This window comes from Podarcis melisellensis (assembly GCF_964234715.1).
Source record: "Podarcis melisellensis genome assembly, chromosome: 18".
NCBI classification, from domain to species: Eukaryota; Metazoa; Chordata; class Lepidosauria; order Squamata; family Lacertidae; genus Podarcis; species Podarcis melisellensis.
The window spans coordinates 8708201-8728704 of record NC_138536.1 but is presented as its reverse complement, the minus strand read 5'-3'; the positions used below and the strand labels follow the sequence as shown (position 1 = coordinate 8728704).

Genomic DNA, 20504 nt, shown 5'->3' with positions numbered 1-20504 from the left:
TAATTACGGACGGCGATGCTTTTCGGCTAAGGAACAGAGCGCTTCTTAAAGGGCAAGAGATTCTGGGGAGGGAAATGTGGTGCTTTCTTTTCCCACCCCCAACCCCGCAAAGCAAGGGGGCGGAGGGAGAAGTGGGTGGGAGGCTTAGGTAAGAATAACCTAAGTATGATGCTCAAATTTTAAAGGAAATGCGTTCTGAAGGCAGTAATCATTTTTTAATAAAGTATTTGCATTCTACAGACTCCTTGGCCTTGCATATTATTAAGCGCTCATGTATATAATGAGGGTGGGAGCAATTAATGCGTATGAATGTATTTTCGGCTTACCCTTGAAACAGAAGAGCTAGCTTGAAATGGAGCAGGGAAGCTTTTTAAATGGAAAAGGCAGAAATAAATTGTTCTTCTGCAAAATAAAAAAATTCCTTCCAGTAGCACCTTAAAGACCAACTAAGTCAGTTCTTGGTGTGAGCTTTCGTGTGCATGCACACTTCTTCAGATACACTGAAACAGAAGTCACCAGACCCTTCTATATAGTGAGAAGGTGGGGAGGGGTATTACTCAGAAGGGTGGTAGGAATGGGTGATTGGCAGATAGCTGTGATGAGCCTGTTGACGACTCTTAATGACTGCAATAGGTCTTACAGGAAAAAGCAAGGGGTGAGAAGGTGAAAAATGGCTTTGTCATGTATAATGAGATAAGAATCCAATGTCTTTGTTCAGACCAGGTCTCTCCATGGTTTTAAGTTTGGTAATAAGTTGCAATTCAGCAGCTTGCTTCTCACCCCTTGCTTTTTCCTGTAAGACCTATTGCAGTCGTTAAGAGTCGTCAACAGGCTCATCACAGCTATCTGCCAATCACCCATTCCTACCACCCTTCTGAGTAATACCCCTCCCCACCTTCTCACTATATAGAAGGGTCTGGTGACTTCTATTTCAGTGTATCTGAAGAAGTGTGCATGCACACGAAAGCTCATACCAAGAACTGACTTAGTTGGTCTTTAAGGTGCTACTGGAAGGAATTTTTTTATTTTGTTTTGACTATGGCAGACCAACACGGCTACCTATCTGTAACTTGTTCTTCTGCGTTCACCTTTTTTGCCTGGTCCATCGTGTCGGGATCCCTTTGGGTCTCTCTCCCCCAACTCTTTTTTTAAAAAACAGTCACATCTTGCCTTTCCTTCAAGGAAACACACATGGTTTTCCACTTTCTTCCTGTTTTTCCTCACGCCACCCCTGTGAGGTAGACCAGGCTAAAGGAGGAGGCAACTGGTCCAAGGTCACTCACTGAGCACCACAGCTGAGTGGAGAGATTTGAACCTGGATGTGCTGGTCCCGGGGGGGTGGGGTTGCCGTGCGGCATGGTCTACGTCCGGTCCTAGGTTGAGGGTAAGGAGGCTGTCCGTCAGGGGCGAAGCGAGGTCCAAAGCGAGGAGTCAGGCGGGATCAGGAACTCAGGAGAGCAGGTCAGGGTGCTGGTAGGGACAGGTTACCAACTATGTTGCTCCCGCGACCTGGGACTGGGCTGGCTGGCTTTTATCTCCTCTGAGGCATAGGGCGGCCCCGATCCTCAGGTGACTCGCCTCTCCTGGCCTGAAGGTGAAGCACTCCTCCTGAGAGAACTTAGTTCCCTCCGCCTCTCTGCCCTGAGCCTCTGCAGCTCAGGAGAGGCTGGAGGGTGACCGGACCCACAGGCAACCTCCGCTTCCCCTGATGGGGCTGGGAGTGGAGCACCTGCAGGCAATGGGTCCTCCATCCCCTCAGGAGCCAGAGTGGATTCACCTGGTGCCTGCTCCTGAGGATCCGGCACAGGTGCAGGCCCTTCAGATTCAAGCCCCTGCCCCAGTTCAGCCGGCCCTGGAGGAGGGGACTCCTGTGCAGGCTGGGATCCCTCAGGTTCAGCCACTGAATCAGATTCCCAGGCCATCACACCGGACCTCCCAGCCCCTAGTCCGACACTCTAACCCAGGGTTTCCCCAGACTTGGGTCTCCAGCTGTTTTTGGACTACAACTCCCATCATCCCTAGCTAGCAGTGCCAGTGGTCAGGGGTGATGGGAATTGTAGTCTAAAAGCAACTGAAGACCCAAGTTTGGGAAGACCTGCTCTAACCTTACGCCTGGGGGCCTAATCCAGCCCTTCAAGGCTCTGTGCCTAGCCCTTGGGGCTTGCCCCAGGCCACACCCCTCTCCTCAGCCCCACATCATATCCTCATTGAGTGTTTCTTTTCCTGACTGCGATATGCCCTTGACCATTCGGCGCCCTGCCCACTTTTGCCTGCTAGCCCCGCCCACCACGGACCTGTCCCTTGTCCCTTGGGAAGTTAGAGAGATCCCTTGGGCTGCAAAGGGCTTCCCCACACCTGCTGTAGCTGCTGGAAGCAGTGAAGAACCACCGACTGGGGTGTATTGGCCAGTACCCGAGACGCAATTTTGCGCTGGGTCTCTTTCCCTTCGCCTGCAGGGTGTGAGTCGATCAGCTTGGCTGCAGCTGAGGTGGACAACTTTGTTAAATTGCTCCAGGGCAGGCATAGGCAAGCTCCGGCCCTCCAGATGTTGGGGACTACAATTCCCATCACCCCTAGCTAACAGGACCAGTGGTGAGGGGTGATGGGAATTGTAGTCCCCAACATCTGGAGGGCCAGAGTTTGCCTAGGCCTTCTCTAGGGGCTGCATTGAGGTAAGACCACAGAACCGAAACAATCTCTGCATGGCGGTTCTTAAAGAGAAATTAGAAGGCCATCGGCCGGCGGTTATTTGGCTGAGATTCCCGCACCACAGGGGTTGGACCAGATGCCCTTGGGCTTCCTCCCAAATCTGCTATTCTGTGATTCTGTGCTTCTCCTCTTTATTCCCGCCCTCCCTTCCTCTGCTGCCTCCCTTATGATTTCAGATTGTAAGCTCCTCCAGGCAGAGACCTCCCCTCTTCATAAACTGAAGTATGCAGTGAAGATGCAATGTGAACAACAGTCCAGGCTTCCAGCGGTGGCTGCACATCTTTCACGCTTGGAAATTTAATTGTTTTTTGAATGCCTTCCAATCTTCCAAAGTGTGTAAATATATATATATATTTCCCATTCTGACCCAGTGCCCTATTAAAATCGCATGCTGAGCGACTTAGCGGCCTGCAAGCGACTTCTCCAGCTGCGCTGAAGGAAAGTGCCAAAATTGTACCCAATAGGAACCCTGAAGGCTGTTTTCTCGCTCGCTGTCTCATTAGGTTGCTCCTAATGTGTTCTGAAAAGCCCAAAATTAAGTACGGAGGTTTTTTTTTTTAATTTGCGTGGCGCTGCGGGTTAAACCACAGAGCCTAGGACTTGCCGATCAGAAGGTCGGCGGTTCGAATCCCCGCAACGGGGTGAGCTCCCGTTGCTCGGTCCCTGCTCCTGTCTACCTAGTAGTTCGAAAGCATGCCAGCGCAAGTAGATAAATAGGTACCGCTCCGGCAGGAAGGTAAATGGTGTTTCCGTGTGCTGCTCTGGTTCGCCAGAAGCGGCTTAGTCATGCTGGCCACATGACCCGGAAGCTGTACGCCGGCTCCCTTGGCCAATAAAGTGAGATGAGCACCGCAACCCCAGAGTCGGCCACGACTGGACCTAATGGTCAGGGGTCCCTTTACCTTAAGACAGGAAATGTAATCTGCCGTTTTGAGTGTCTCTGGAAGGGGCTTTGGGAAATGTGAATTTCCCAGGGTACCCGAGTCTTGATCTTTTTTTATGTTGGGTCATCACGGGAAGCCACATATCCGAGGGCTATCCTGGCTGCCCTAGAGGAGCAACTCTCTTGTGGGGAAAGGTTGCGGCGCTTGCGAGTTTTGTTAGCAGCCTGGGTCCAAGGGCAGCCCTGTGCTCGGAGCATTGCAGTAGTCCACCCTGGAAGTGACCGGTGGCTGCAGACTGTGTGCATTCTTGGCTGTAGATCATGGGGAAAGAGAAGAGAGAGGCTACCATCTTTCTTTTTTTCCTTTTTTTCCCATATCATTTTTATTAGGTTTACAATAAAACTTTCCGTTGCAATATCACATATTATACATTTTGGCTTTTTAGGGCCCTGACTTCCTTCAAACCTTCCTTACGATTTTCTGTCTTTCATTTCAAATTTCTGCATTTTCACTATCTAACGATTGCTTTATAATCAAAAACGTTGAAACACCATACGTTCTTATTCTTATCTGCAGTGGTTTTTGTACCTTTCCTTACAAAGCTTCTTGCAATCCTACCAACGTGTATTTGATTGAATACAATTGTCTTTCAAATAATTTACAAATTTGGTCCAGTCCTTGATTAACTTTTGGTCCTGCTGTTCTCAGATTCTTCCAGTCATTTTGGCCAGTTCCGCATACTCCATTAGCTTCAATTTCCATTCTTCCTTTGCTGGTAAATCCCCTTGTTTCCACTTCTGAAGCTATCACCTTTCATTCCTTGTTTGTGAGATTATTTCGTGTGGCGGAGGGGATCTTCTGTTGCTCTTAAACATGGCTAGGCAAACTAAGTACCGGGGGCCGGATCCGGCCCAATCGCCTTCTAAATCTGGCCCACAGGCGGTCCAGGAATCAGCGAGTTTTTACATGAGTAGAATGTGTGCTTTTTTTAATAAAATGCATTTCTGGGTTATTTGTGGGGCCTGCCTGGTGTTTTTACAGGAGTAAAATGTGTGCTTTTAAATAAAATAATCTCTGGGTTATTTGTAGTGCATAGGAATTTGTTCATTTACCTGTATTTTTCGCTCTATAAGATGCACCAGACCACAAGATGCACCTAGTTTTGGGAGGAGGAAAACAAGAAAAAAAATATTCTGAATCTCAGAAGCCAGAACAGCAAGAGGGATCGCTGTGCAGTGAAAGCAGCGATCCTTCTTGCTGTTCTGGCTTCTGTGATAGCTGCGCAGCCTGCATTCGCTCTATAAGACGCACACACATTTCCCCTTACTTTTCAGGAGGGAAAAAGTGAGTCTTATAGAGCAAAAAATACGAAATATAGTCCGGCCCCCCCACAAGATCTGAGGGACAGTGGACTGGCCCCCTGCTGAAAAAGTTTACTCTTGGAGATTAGAGTGCTTGGCTGCATGCGCAGTTCTGCAGTAGCCACCTTGGAAAACCCTTCGCAGTCTAAACTTGCATCTCTTTCCCTCCCTCCGCAGGTTTTGACGCCGTTCCAGAGGCGCTGTGAGTTCTGCTAAACTGGGGGGGCCGCCAGGCCGGGGTCGGAGACCTCCACCCGCCGCCAGCATGATTCCTGCCTCTGGATTAACACTGCTGCTCCCCCTTGCCAACCTCGTCTACTTGCTGCTGGTGGGCTGCACCGCTGAAAGTAAGTGAAAAACCCCAAAATCTATTATGGCATCGTGTGCTCATTTTCTGAAATTGCACAGTCTTCATTTAAAACATATCCTCAGGTCTGGGTGCAAATGAGTAGCAAGCTCCCTGCATGCTCTCAAGGTGCTCTTTGTTATTGCATGTTTTTTTACTCTAAGGATTTGTTGGAGTGGGGGAGAGGAGTCCCTAAAACCTAAGAGCTCCATATAGATGTGCTGATAGGGCAGTTCTTCTTTGGCGATCCCTTGTAGCCAAGTAAACACAGTCTTAACAATGAGTCCATAAGTGACTGTGGAGGCCAATTCTGGATCCACACATTCTTCCACAGTGGGGACATTGGTTTCCAGGTGGGAGTTGATCACGGTGTGGATTTGCCAATCTTAGCACGTTTCTCCCTTGCGTTCTGAGTTCGAGTGTCTTCAAAGCCCATGACGCCTTTGGTAAAGGCTGTTCTCCAACTGGATCGCTCGCAGGCCAGTGTTTCCCAGTTATCTGGGTTTATACTACATTTTTAAAGATTTGCCTTGAGAGAGTCTTTACATCTCTTTTGTTGACCACCAGCATTACGCTTTCCATTTTTAAGTTCGGAATAGAGTAGTAGTTGCTTTGGAAGACGATAGTCTGGAATCCGAACAACATGGCCAGTCCAACATGACAGCCCTGAAAGATTGTGTCTCTCTCTACTAACGGGTGCTAAGATCTTCAGATGAGAACCATCTCTAGGTCCCATCTACTACAGAGGCAATGGTTAGTGGTGACACAAGAGACAGAGCCTTTTCTGCAGCTGCTCCCAGGCTGAGAAAGACAAGACCCTTTTAGTGCTTGAGACCCTGGAGAGGTGCTGCCTGCCAGAGTGGAGAGTACTGAGCTAGATAGATGCCGTGGACCGGTTGGACCCAGAGGAATGGTGTGAGGCACCAGCTGGGGGACCCGCCAAGGGAAGAAGGCTCAGAGCCCGGGGAGGGGTGGTGGGGTGACAATGAGTAGTTAGAGGGAGAAGACTGGGAGGAGGAGGTGTCAGAAGCTGAAGAGGCAACAGGGCTTAGTGAGCGGGGAGAGTCTGTGGCAGAGAGAAGACCAGACTCAGTGGCAGAAGCTGAAGCAGGAGAGGAGGGAGGCCAAAAGGCAGAGATGAGTCCGACTGGTGAAGAGGCACGGGTATCTCCTTGTCCTGCTGCAACAAGCTCCCCTTCCCTCTGGTCTCCCAGCACCCGGAGAGGCATGAAGAGGGCAATGGAGATGTTAGTTCCAGGCAGGCACAGTCTCAGATTGCATGAGGGGAACTCTGCAGAGGAGGGGACTTAGGCAGCGGTGGGGAGGTAGAGACTTCCAGTCCCAGCAACTGGGGGCAATATTTGCCAGAGATGGGTCGCTGTGCTCATTAGACCTGACACTCCTGTGCAGATCCTGGTTTTTTTTTGTTTTGTTAATAAAGAGTTAACTCCAACTTGCACAGTGTGATTTACTGCTGGCTCAGTCTTGGGACGCGGGTGGCGCTGTGGGTTAAACCACAGAGCCTAGGACTTGCTGATCAGAAGGTTGGCGGTTCGAATGCCTGCAACGGGGTGAGCTCTCGTTGCTCGGTCCCTGCTCCTTCCAACCTAGCAGTTCGAAAGCACCTCAAAGTGCAAGTAGATAAATAGGTACCGCTCTGGAGGGAAGGTAAATGGCATTTCCGTGCGCTGCTCTGGTTCGCCAGAAGCGGCTTAGTCCTGCTGGCCACATGATCCGGAAGCTGTACGCCGGCTCCCTCGGCCAATAAAGCGAGATGAGAGCCGCAACCCCAGAGTCAGTCACGACTGAACCTAATGGTCAGGGGTCCCTTTACCTTTACTTTTTACAGTCTTGTCAGTGGAGGAACAGCCCCACCTGGAAGAAGGCTTGCTCGGTGTTAGGATTCCTGCTTTGCTTCCAGAAGGGCCTAGATTCCATGCCAGGTATCTCCAGATTTATTCATCATTTTTAACAACACAGATTCTTTACAAGTCTGCTCAGAAGTAACTCCCTGTGAGCCCAGTAGGGTTTGTTCTTGGGTAAATAGATTGCAGCCAAAGTATTAACTGTCTGACCCTGGCATAAGGACGTTTGCTGTGTTCCTTTGTGTGGGTTGACCCCTGATTGTTGTCTCCATGGTGGGGACATCCTGACCTGAGTCCCGGAGGAATTCACGTACCTGAGCCATCTGGAGACATGAGATTTGCCAACCTGGGTGAGAGTTGTCCTAGGCGAATTTGCAGGGATGCCATATTTGAAAAAGCAAAACAGGGAGAACTTTCCCCATGCTACCTTGGTTATATACACCTGACTTTTCTTTTAAGTATGTGGCTTGAATCGCTTGCTTGAGCCCTTTCAGGCTGGTTCTGCCCCAAAGTACCTTTCTGTGAACTTGTCTGGCTGGTGATGTTTGGTTCTACAGTGATACCTCGGGTTAAGAATTTAATTTGTTCTGGAGGTCCGTTCTTAACCTGAAACTGTTCTTAACCTGAGGTACCACTTTAGCTAATGGGGCCTCCCGCTGCTGCCAGCGTGCGATTTCTGTTCTCATCCTGGGGCAAAGTTCTTAACCCGAGGTAATTTTTCTGGGTTAGCGGAGTCTGTAACCTGAAGCGTATGTAACCTGAAGTGTCTGTAACCTGAAGCATCTTTAACCCGAGGTACCACTGTAGCTGGGGTGCGGGTGGCGCTGTGGGTTAAACCACAGAGCTTAGGACTTGCCGATCAGAAGGTCGTCAGTTTGAATCCCCACGACGGGATGAGCTCCTGTTGCTCAGTCCCTGCTCCTGCCAACCTAGCAGTTTGAAAGCACGTCAAAGTACAAATAGATAACTAGGTACCACTCCGGCGGGAAGGTAAACGGCGTTTCCGTGCGCTGCTCTGGTTCGCCAGAAGCGGCTCAGTCCTGCTGGCCACATGACCTGGAAGCTGTACGCCGGCTCCCACAGCCAATAAAGCGAGAGGAGCGCTGCAGCCCCAGAGTCGGCCACGACTGGACCGAATGGTCAGGGGTCCCGTTACCTTTACTTTACCACTGTAGTTGAGGTGGAAACCCCACAGACAGACATACACCTATTGTTTTGGGGAGGCTCTCCCCAAAATCTTCCATCTCTGGTTGGTGGTTCCTTCTCTCGTATTTCATGCTGTCGTGGTGGGAGAGTTTGGGACAGTTGCTCTTGTCATTGTCGTACCCCCTCCCCTTTCTCTCTCTCTCTCTCTCTCTCTCTCTCTCTCTCTCTCTCTCTGTTTCTTTTGGATCCAAGGACACTGAATTAAACTTTAGTGTCACCTTGTTTAACTGCTTGATCAAATTAAATCAAGTCGCAGTGATGTCATCTTCTCTTCCCACACTTCCATCCCTCCGATAGTGCTATATAAATAAGTCAGATGGGGCGGGCGGGGGGGGGGGACGGGACAAGAGGACAAGGTGAGCAAAGGGAACCCTTGCCAGGTTCTTCAGCTGGGAATTAAAAACAGAGCTGCAACCGAGTGCAGTCGCATGATTCCTCTGAATGTTCAAGATGGGCTCTTGGATGGGCTTAGATTAGATGAATTAGATTAGAAAAGGAGCGCCAAAATGATGGAACGACACCCCTTTGAGGGAAAGGTGTATATAAATTAGGTTACTGCAATGCATTGTATGTACGGCTGCTTCTGAACACGGTTTGGAAAATTCGGCCAAGGCAGAATTTGGGGCAAGATGCTTTGATCATATCATGCCAATCCTGGCCCAACCGCACCGGCTGCCAGTTAGTTTCTGGCCCAAATCAAAGTGCTTGTTTTGACCTAGGAAAAGGTAAAGGGATGCCTGCCCATTAGGTCCAGTCGTGGCCGACTCTGGGGTTGCGGCGCTCATCTCGCTTTACTGGCAGAAGGGGGCCAACATACAGCTTCCGGGTCATGTGGCCAGCAGGACTAAGCCGCTTCTGGCGAACCAGAGCAGCGCACAGAAACTCCGTTTACCTTCCCCCTGGAGTGGTACCTATTTATCTAGTTGCACTTTGATGTGCTTTCGAACTGCTAGGTTGGCAGGTGCAGGGACCGAGCAACGGGAGCTCACCCCGTCATTGCGGGGATTCGAACCGCCGACCTTCTGATCGGCAAGTCCTAGGCTCTGTGGTTTAACCCACAGTGCCACCCGTGTCCCAAAGTGCTGGTTTTGACTTACAAAGCCTTAAATGGTTCAGGACTGCAAAAACTCAAGGACCCCCTCTCTGTATGTGAACTGCCCCGGACCGTGAGATCATCATCCATGCCCCTCTTCATCTGCCGCCTCTGCCAGAGGTCTGGAGGTGTGGCAGCATGAGAACAGGGCCTTTGCTGCAGTGGCTCCCTGTTTGTGGGATGCTCTCTCCAGGGAGGCTCACTCCATTGGTTACAGCTTGGCACTGATGGCGCAAAAGTTGCAGGTTCAGCCCCCATACGGGAGAGTTGCATATTCCTGCATTTCAGGGTCTTGGATTAGATTATTTTTACAGTCTCTTCTAACTCTCCAATTCTACGATTCTATATCTTTAGGCACCAGGCTAAAACATTCATCTTTTCCCAGGCTAATTAAACAACCTATGGCCTTTTAAACTTTTTTGGGGGGGGGGGTTATAGAGTTTGTTATTATTATGGTATGCATTTCCTTTAAGCAGCCCTGTAATTTTTGGGTGAAGGGTGGTATAGAAATTTAATAAATGGATTTAAAAGAGTAAAAATACTCCTTCTCTATATTCCTCAAACCTGGGAGGTTGAACCCTCTCTATATTCCCTTTTTGGGGGTGGGCAGCAAAAACGACCAAAGGGGCTGTGGCGAGTCCCCGATGAGGAACGGTCGCAGCATATGGGGCTTTTCTGGTTTAGAGAAAAGGCGAGTTAAGAAGGGACCTGATAGGAATTTATAAAATGATGTATGGCAAGGAGAAAGCAGACAAGGGAGAAGTTTTTTTCTCTCTCTCTGTCATCTGGGACATCGAAGGAAGCTGAATGTTTGGAGATTCAGGGCAGAGGAAAGAAAGCCCTTCTTCCATGGAGCAGTGAGTTCAACTACGGAACTCATTGCCACAGGAAGCAGTGATGGGCGCCACCCTAGACGCTTTTAAAAGCAGATTGGGCAAATTATTTGGGGAGGATGCTATTGATGGCATGGAAACCACAGGAGAGGAAAGTTTGCTCTTGTTCTCAAATTCTGCTTGCTGATTTCCTAGGGGATCTGGTCAGCCACTGTGCAAACTAGGTGGGTCGCCGGCCTGATCCGGCAGGTGGTTCTCCCAAGTCACGCAGTGTAGAAGCTCCATCCTGTTTTGTATTGGGGGGCGGGACAGAGGGGAGGTTGTTAAGCAGAGCCACCGCCCCACTGCTGGACACTGTGGGTCACGAATGGCTATAAATATAATATAATGGCTATAGCCACATATCTTGCACTAGCCAGCCCAGTGCTAATAGACCAGTGGTTGAAAATTGCTCTCTTCCTTCTTGCATTTTTGTGGAATCAATTTCTTTTTCTATATGCTCTTGTTTCTGGGCTGAACACAGGCCATTCCCTATTGGAAGCAGGAGAGCGGGTTTGGTCGGCCTTCTCTGTCCAATCCAACCAGGACACCCTCAACTGGTGTCTTATGGAAGCAAAGGCCAGCACCATGGTTTTAGTTTGTTGTTGCTGTTGTTTAGTCGTGTCCGACTCTTTGTGACCCCCTGGACCAGAGCACGCCAGACACTCCTGTCTTCCACTGCCTCCCGCAGTTTGGTCAAACTCATGTTTGTAGCTTCGAGAACACTGTCCCACCATCTCGTCCTCTGTCGTCCCCTTCTCCTTGTGCCCTCCATCTTTCCCAACATCAGGGAGTCTTCTCTTCTCATGAGGTGGCCAAAGTCTTGGAGCCTCAGCTTCAGGATCTGTCCTTCCAGTGAGCAGTCAGGGCTGATTTCCTTCAGAATGGAGAGGTTGGATCTTCTTGCAGTCCATGGGACTCTCAAGAGTCTCCTCCAGCACCATAATTCAAAAGCATCCATTCTTCGGCGATCAGCCTTCTTGATGGTCCAGCTCTCACTTCCATTCATCACCACTGGGAAAACCATACGGACCTTTGTCGGCAAGGTGGTGTCTCTGCTTTTTAAGATGCTGTCTAGGTTTGTCATCGCTTTTCCCAAAGTGGTTTCTCCCAACCCTTTTCTCTCCATGGTTTTAGTTAGGAACGTCAAAGGGGCTATTTGCCCAGATTTTTCAAGCTTTTACTCAGTTCGTTTGCAGGCAGGTGGATTGAAGCAGGAAGAGATTTATTTCCATATAGAGTAGGCACACACAAATATGAATATGAATTTTATTTATACACTAGCCTAGTTTAAGATACTCTAAAGTATCAACTCCACCACCCCCCAGCACCCAAAAAAACCCCTTTAATTGACTCAAGAGCATAGCATCATGAAGTGGGGGAAGAGAAGAGAGAAAGTGGGGAGGGGGGAGAGTGAAAATGCAGGAGCTATTTGAATAATTTATTGTCCTTTGAAGTTGCAAGAGAAATTTCATCTGCCTTGGGGAGTAATTTCTCCCCGTTCTAAAAGGGTTTTCTCCTCCTTTTAAACTCATCTAGAGGATGGTGGTTTTGGGTGGTGTGGGGGGTGGATTCCCCCCTCCTTTTTGCATTTTCTGCATAATTAATGAAGCCATCACTCCTCTCTCTCTCTCTCTCTCTCTCTCTCTCTCTCTCTCTCTCTCTTTTCCTTTTCTGTCTCTTACAAACCTTAGAAAAGGAGAGGAGATGGTTGTGGGGGAAGGGATTTCTTCTTAATTAATAGAAATCATTAGAGATGGTTAGATCACATAGATAGATCACATAGATAGATAGTCAGACCAGGGGTCAGCAAACTTTTTCAGCAGGGGGCTGGTCCACTGTCCCTCAGACCCAGAGATGCATTTTAAATAAAAACACACATTCCACTCATGCAAAAACACCAGGCAGGCCCCACAAATAACCCAGAGATGCATTTTAAATAAAAAACACACATTCTACTCATGTAAAAACACGCTGGTTCCCGGACCATCTGCGGTCTGGATTTAGAAGGTGATTGGGCCGGATCCGGCCCCCGGGCCTTAGTTTGCCTACCCACGATAGAAACCATAAGGTTCCTTTTAAAGCCATCTATGTTGGGTTAGGGTTAGGGTTTGACTAACTTTTGCAAAAAGACAAAACAGTGATCCTAATTAAATTATGCCAAGAAATGGAAAACATCTAAAGAAGGCAGTTAAGGAAAGGAAAAATGACTCAAATTGAGATGGTGGATGGAAGTCAGTCCAAAAGATTAGAATATGAAGGTTTGATCATTTAGATTTGCAATTATGGGGAATGGGTGGTTGGGGAAAATATTTAGTTATTATGTATTTTTATGCATTTTTTATCTTTAGGCTTAGTTTGAATTATGTATGGAAAATGTCTATGGATGTATGCAAAGCAAAATGTAATAAAAATATTATTTTAAAAAGGTTGCTTTCACACGGCAGTTCGTTTCCTTAACGGCTAATTCCCGCACCAAATGTGAGCTTTAGCATGACGCATTCTGCAAAACCGAGGGAGTACATTGCGTGCTTGTCGCTCATTTCTGTGCTATCCGGTTCCACGTTATACCTGAGCTTTTGCACCACATAAAAGCCACTTCCGGAAATCTAGCAGAGCACATTGGAAGTTCAGTGCTCATGTGTTATTTGATGGGGGGGGGGAGAGATTCGTTTGCAGGCCGCTCAAACCAGAAAAGTGTGGGAGGGAAGTGACAGCCTCCTTGCTGTCGCTCCCACCGCCTCCTCTGGGCTGGGGGGCAGAGAGGCTGGTCCTGCAGCGCCAGTTCTGTGGCCTGCTACTTCTCTGAGCCCCTTTGGTGGCGGGGGGCTGCAAGGCGGTCCCTGCTCCTCTGCGGGAGGGGTACTCTTCCTTCCCAGCCTGGGCCCCCCACTGTATTTGTCCTGGTTCACCCAGAGGGGAAGTAGCTGCCCGAGTCCTGTTAGAATTCCTGCTCCGTGATTGCAGTCATGGGATTGTTGCCTTTCACATGACGGTATATGTTTTGACTCCACAGAGTGGGAAGTGATGGAAACGGGATGTTTGTGTTACTGTGTTCCGTGAAGTGGGAGTACAGTGGTACCTCGGGTTAAGTACTTAATTCGTTCCGGAGGTCCGTACTTAACCTGAAACTGTTCTTAACCTGAAGCACCACTTTAGCTAATGGGGCCTCCTGCTGCTGCCGTGCCGCTGGAGCATGATTTCTGTTCTCAACCTGAAGCAAAGTTCTTAACCTGAAGCATTATTTCTGGATTAGCGGAGTCTGTAACCTGAAACGTATGTAACCTGAAGCGTATGTAACCCGAGGTACCACTGTATTGTCTTTTGTTCTTTTTCTCTTTGCTGTCTGATGCTAGAGAGAGAGGGAGCCGTGTTACAGTGCTCCGTGTGTGTTTATATGTAAATAAAATAGATTAGCCAAAATGCTGAGTTGCTGAGGTCTGTTACGCAACTGTGAAGAGACTGCAGATCCCTAAGTGTGCTGGTGTCTGTTGGCATCGGTCACTTTGATGTTCGGGCTGAAGAAAGCTTTTGAAGCTCCCGAACGAAAGACCAGGAGGGAGAGAACATGCCAGTCGGGCATGTGTCTCTGCCAGGGTCCTACTCGAGTGTAGGACAAGCTCCTGACAAGTCCCTCAGGGGCGTTTCCTCCTCGCCGCCGCTGCACAGGTATTAATCCTTGTGATCCACTGCGGCCGGTCTCCCACCTCCTCCTAGCTGGACATGATGAAGTCACATTGGCTCTGGGTGGACGTGGCCGCGGTGCTGGCCAGTCCACCATCTCAGTCGCCTGCCCAGCGGCCTCCCCTCCGCTGGTGCCCTGCTGCTGGTGCTGGGTTGCGCCGATGGCGCTGAAGACCTTCCGGACCCAGGAGCTTCCTGCACTCAACTGGAAGCAGTGTCGGATGTTTGGCTTCCGAAAAAACGTTCACAAACCGGAACACTTATTTCCAGGTTTGCGGCGTTCAGGATCCAATTTGTTCGGGAGCCAAGCCGTTTGAGTAGCAAGGTACCACTGTAGTTGTTAATTCCCTTGACATCTGATGGGAGGGTGTTCCACAGATAGGGCACCACCACCGAGAAGGCCCTCTGCCTGGTTCCCTGTAACTTTGCTTATCACAGTGAGGGAACCGCCAGAAGGCCCTCGGAGCCCAAGCTGGGCAATGGGGGTGGAGACGCTCCTTCCAGTATACTGAGCCGAGGCCATTTAGGGCTTTCAAAGTCAGCACCGACACTTTGAATTGCGCTCAGAAACGTTCTGGGAGCCAATGTAGGTCTTTCAGGACCGGTGTTATGTGGTCTCGGTGGACACACCCAGTCCACAGTCTAGCTGCTGCATTCTGGATTAGTTGTAGTTTCCGGGTCACCTTCAAAGGTAGCCCCACGTAGAGCACATTGAAGCAGTCTAAGCAGGAAAAAACCAGAGGATGGACCACTCAAGTGAGACAGGCAGGTAGGGTCTCAGCCTGCGTACCAGATGGAGCTGGTAAACAGCTGCCCTGGACACAGAATTAACCTGCGCCTCCATGGACAGCTGTGAGTCCAAAATGGCTCCCAGGCTGCGCACCTGGTCCTTCAGGGGCACTTCTTGTTTCTTTTCCTTTTTTATAGGTTGGGGAAATTTGAGGCATCAACACCTTTTGGTTCTAAGAGAGTTATATAAACCTTTTGCCAAAGAAGAGAGGGGGTGTTGAAGAGCTTTAATTGTAATCAAAGTGCTGACACCGTGTTCGCTATAACTTTGCAAGCAGCTATGCTATAATATCCGTCCAGCAGAAAGGAAAGCGAGGGGGTGGATTGGTAATTCATACCCAGAGTACCTAACTGCAGACATATGTTTGCAAATCAATTTTGCTGCTCTCCTGTCTCTCCAGGAGTAACTTCAAACCAAGCGCAAGCGTTCATGTTGAAATACCCTCTCCTCTCCCTGCTTTTAGAAGACAGGCAGGTTTCTTAAAAGTCTTATTATACAGTGGTACCTCGGGTTAAGTACTTAATTCGTTCCGGAGGTCCGTTCTTAACCTGAAACTGTTCTTAACCTGAAGCACCACTTTAGCTAATGGGGCCTCCTGCTGCTGCCACGCCACCAGAGCATGATTTCTGTTCTCATCCTGAAGCAAAGTTCTTAACCTGAAGCACTATTTCTGGGTTAGCGGAGTCTGTAACCCGAAGCATATGTAACCCGAGGTACCACTCTACACACTCAAGTCAGGTTCACGAAAAGTAACACACTCCATGAGGCTCAGGAGAGAAATCGCACACACTCAATAAGGCTCGGGGGGGGGAATCCAAGATCGGGAGGGGGGGTGGAGGGCAGAGGGTGCTCTCATTCTCTGCATTCACCCAGCCCTCTGCGGGGGGCACCCGGCCCCCCCCCCGATTCTGCACCCGGGGACACACCTGCCCCCATGCTATGGCACTGACAGAAGTGAGCCAGCAGTAAATCACATGGAACTAGTTGGAATTAGCAAAACCAGGGTCATAGAATCATAGAATCATAGAGTTGGAAGAGACCCCAAGGGCCATGGAGTCCAACCCTCTGCCAAGCAGGAAACACCATCAGAGCACTCCTGACATATGGTTGTCAAGCCTCTGCTTAAAGACCTCCAAAGAAGGAGACTCCACCCCACTCCTTGGCAGCAAATTCCACTGTCAAACAGCTCTTACTGTCAGGAAGTTCTTCCTAATGTTGAGGTGGAATCTTCTTTCTTGTAGTTTGGATCCATTGCTCCGTGTCCGCTTCTCTGGAGCAGCAGAAAACAACCTTTCTCCCTCCTCTATGTGACATCCTTTTCTATATTTGAACATGGCTATCATATCACCCCTTAACCTCCTCTTCTCCAGGCTAAACATGCCCAGCTCCCTTAGCCGTTCCTCATAAGACATCGTTTCCAGGCCTTTGACCATTTTGGTTGCCCTCCTCTGGACACGTTCCAGTTTGTCAGTGTCCTTCTTGAACTGTGGTGCCCAGAACTGGACACAGTACCCCAGGTGAGGTCTGGAGTACTCAGGCCTCACGAGCGCAGCAATTCAACCTCCATCGGATCTTGCCCCCGTGAAGCGGTTGCCAAGACTTCAAGGTCCCTGCCTCCCCAGAGCTGTCTTATACCTCTTCCTCTCCAGGATTTCTTCCTCCAGGCACTCTGAGACTGTGCGCCTGTCTTGGCTCCTCTCACGTCATGCCTCTCCTGGTTCTGCGAAACCAGGTGGGCAACAGGACGGGGAGACACCTGTGTCTCTTCGCCAGCCAGACTCCACTCTCCCTTCTCCCAGCCTCTGATTCTGAACTGCTCTCTGGCACCGACTCTCCCCGCTCACTAAGCCCTGTTACCTCTTCTGCTTCAGACACCTCTCCCTCCCAGTTTTCTCCCTCTTGGCTCTCTGACCTTCTTCCCCAGCTGGTCTCTCTCCCCCCCCCCCCACTACTCCTCTGCATCCATGACACTCCAACAGGCTCTTCTCATCTTACCATCACTCTGCTGTGCAATTTTGCAATACAAGGCGATTTCGGCCCCCCATCACCTAACCTGCCCCCTATCTGTGGTGGTAGAGTGTCCAGACATAAGGTCAACCACATTCTATGGCAGGGGTCAGCAAGCGTTTTCTAGCCGTGGGCCGGTCCACTGTCCCTCAGACCTTGTGGGGGGCCGGACTATATTTTGGGGAAAAATAATAATGAACTAATTCCTATGCCCCACAAATAACCCAGAGATGCATTTTAAATAAAACACATTCTAAAGGGACCCCTGACCATTAGGTCCAGTCGTGGCCGACTCTGGGGTTGCGGCGCTCATCTCTCTTTACTGGCCGAAGGAGCCAGCGTACAGCTTCCGGGTCATGTGGCCAGCAGGACTAAGCCGCTTCTGGCGAACCAGAGCAGCGCACGGAAACGCCGTTTACCTTCCCACCGGAGCGGTACCTATTGATCTACTTGCCCTTTGATGTGCTTTCAAACTGCTAGGTTGGCAGGAGCAGGGACCGAGTAACGGGAGCTCGCCCCGTGGCGGGGATTCGAACCGCTGACCTTTTTGCAAGTCCTAGGCTCTGTTGTTTAACCCACAGCGCCATTCGACTCATGTAAAAACACCAGGCAGGCCCCACAAATAACTCAGAGATGCATTTTAAATAAAAGCACACATTCTACTCAGGTAAAAACACGCTGATTCCCGGACCGTCCACGGTCTGGATTTAGAAGGTGATTGGGCCGCATCCAGCCCCCCAGGCCTTAGGTTACCTACCCCTGTTCTAGGGGGAATTGAGTTTAAAAATAACAGCCATCACTTCTAAAAAGAAAGTTCCCTTCCTTCATCCTGCCATTTCCTCTGTTTTCACTTGAGGGGAAACTGACAGGCGCAGTCCGTTAAAGGAACTCTCTCTCTGTAATTATCTTGTCTTGATGGTTAAAGTGAGGGGTCTGTCCTCCCCCCTCCGTACTTCCCCACCGGATATTCTTAATGGACTTTCTGTGACAAGGGGGCGATTTGCTGAAGGCAGATGGACACCGACAGGAAAATGATTATAATTTTCTGCTTGCTGTTTTTTCCACAGTTTTTTTTTTCATGGCGGGGGGGGGGGGTGAGGAGCCCTTGCTTCTCCCCCACATGCAACAAAAGGGAGAGAATCGTCACCTGGTATTAATCTCATTTTTTCCCTGTTCCATATGAGGCAGGAGGGGCGGCTGAGGAAGAGGGGGGGGAAAGATGGGGGGAATCTGTTAGCAGAGATTTTGGTTCTAGAGCCAAGCATACACCCAAGAGCATTTTGTTTTGTGTGGTATAGGCAGGAGTCTATATACACAATATATTTAATTAAGTATATGTAATTAAATGCACAGTTGATTGATTTAATAAATTAGATTCTCAAACAAATCTAATCATTCACAACTACTTCCATTACATTCGTAGCAATGCAGTTCTTAAAATACCGTATTTTTTGCTCTATAAGACTCACTTTTTCTCTCCTAAAAAGTAAGGGGAAATGTGCGTGCGTCTTATGGAGCGAATGCAGGCTGCGCAGCTATCCCAGAAGCCAGAACAGCAAGAGGGATTGCTGCTTTCGCTGCGCAGAGATCCCTCTTGCTGTTCTGGCTTCTGAGATTCAGAATATTTCTTTTCTTGTTTTCCTCCTCCAAAAACTAGGTGCGTCTTGTGGTCTGGTGCGTCTTACAGGGCGAAAAATACATTATGTTCTAAGTTGCCTTGGTGTTAACTTTGGAAAGGTGGCATACAAATAAAAGGACTGGTCGATCGGTTATTTGACGTTACTCCCAAACGTGTCATGCAAATGGGGACCACAGTGAAGCAAAAACTGGATATCATCATATGTTCAATTTAGAGAGATTTCTGCCTTGCAGAGGATTGGAATAGATTGTGCTTGAGGTCCCTTCTAACTCTCACTTCTATGGTTCTCGGACATGGGTAGGCAAACTAAGGCCCGGGGGCCGGATCTCGCCCAATCGCCTTCTCAATCCGGCCCACAGACGGTCCAAGAATCAGCTTGTTTTCACATGAGTAGAATGTGTCCTTTTATTTAAAATGCACCTCTGGGTTATTTGTGGGTCCTGCCTGGTGTTTGTACATGAGCAGAATGTGTCCTTTTATTTAAAATGCACCTCTGGGTTATTTGTGGGTCCTGCCTGGTGTTTGTACATGAGCAGAATGTGTCCTTTTATTTAAAATGCACCTCTGGGTTATTTGTGGGTCCTGCCTGGTGTTTTCACATGAGCAGAATGTGGCCTTTTATTTAAAATGCACCTCTGGGTTATTTGTGGGTCCTGCCTGGTGTTTGTACATGAGCAGAATGTGTCCTTTTATTTAAAATGCACCCCTGGGTTATTTGTGGGTCCTGCCTGGTGTTTTCACATGAGCAGAATGTGTCCTTTTATTTAAAATGCACCTCTGGGTTATTTGTGGGGCCTGCCTGGTGTTTTCACATGAGCAGAATGTGTCCTTTTATTTAAAATGCACCTCTGGGTTATTTGTGGGGCCTGCCTGGTGTTTTCACATGAGCAGAATGTGTCCTTTTATTTAAAATGCACCTCTGAGTTATTTGTGGGGCATAGGAATTCGTTCACCCCCCCCAAAAAAAAATATAGTCTGGCCCCCCACAAGGTCTGGGGCACAGTGGACCGGCCCCCTGCTTGCTGACCCCCTGTTCTAGGATGTGTCTCCTTAGCAAAATATAAGCGAGTGTTTCAGCCACACAGCTCACCCCCTTCTCTTCAGACAAACCAACAAATCCAGGAAGTTTTACACTTAACTACAACTTCCCGTTTGAGGACCGCAGGAAGGGAACTGACTTCCAAGCCTAGCCTCATATCCTGACTACATTTGCCAGAGCTCCCCAGTTTGGGTGGAAACGGGAAACGATCGCTAACCAAAAACTTCCTTCTTTTGTTTGCTGTCTTTGCACCAAGGGAAGAAAGAGCAAAGGGGTCGCATCCAAAATAGGTTTGCCACACCTGTCCTGACTCCTACAGGTGTGCCTGGGTCCCTCCTGGTGGAGGGCCTTTATTGGTTTATATCTGTTGTTGTTATTGTTGTTTAGTCGTTTAGTCGTGTCTGCCTCTTCGTGACCCCCTGGACCAGAGCACGCCAGGCCCTCCTGTCTTCCACTGCCTCCCGCAGTTTGGTCAACCTCATGCTGGTAGCTTCGAGAACACTGTCCCACCATCTCGTCCTCTGTCGTCCCCTTCTCCTTGTGCCCTCCATCTTTCCCATCATCAGGGTCTTTTCCAGGGAGTCTTCTCTTCTCATGAGGTGGCCAAAGTCTTGGAGCCTCAGCTTCACGATCTGTCCTTCCAGTGAGCACTCAGGGCTGATTTCCTTCAGAATGGAGAGGTTGGATCCTCTTGCAGTCCAGGGGACTCTCAAGAGTCTCATCCAGCACCAGAATTCAAAAGCATCAATTCTTCGGCGACCAGCCTTCTTTATGGGTTTTATATCTATAAATCTAAGGGACACGGGTGGCGCTGTGGGTTAAACCACAGAGCCTAAGGACTTGCCAATCAGAAGGTCGGTGGTTCGAATCCCCGCGACGGGGTGAGCTCCTGTTTCTCAATCCCTGCTCCTGCCAACCTAGCAGTTCGAAAGCGCCTCAAAGTGCAAGTAGATAAATAGGTACCGCTCTGGCGGGAAGGTAAACGGCGTTTCCGTGCGCTGCTCTGGTT

The 20504-nt window shown here is 49.3% G+C and overlaps 1 protein-coding gene across 14 annotated transcripts in view; it reads left to right on the top strand.

Annotated features, from left to right (window-relative positions):
- PTPRS (protein tyrosine phosphatase receptor type S) overlaps nucleotides 1-20504 on the top strand; it is a 305911-nt gene that overhangs the window by 112414 nt on the left and 172993 nt on the right. For all 14 annotated transcript variants that reach the window (XM_081895351.1, XM_081895349.1, XM_081895354.1 and 11 more), the window contains one exon: nucleotides 5132-5301. In XM_081895351.1, the coding sequence (XP_081751477.1) occupies nucleotides 5220-5301 (82 nt within the window). In that variant the 5' untranslated portion in view covers nucleotides 5132-5219. The remainder of the gene's footprint in view (nucleotides 1-5131; nucleotides 5302-20504) is intronic.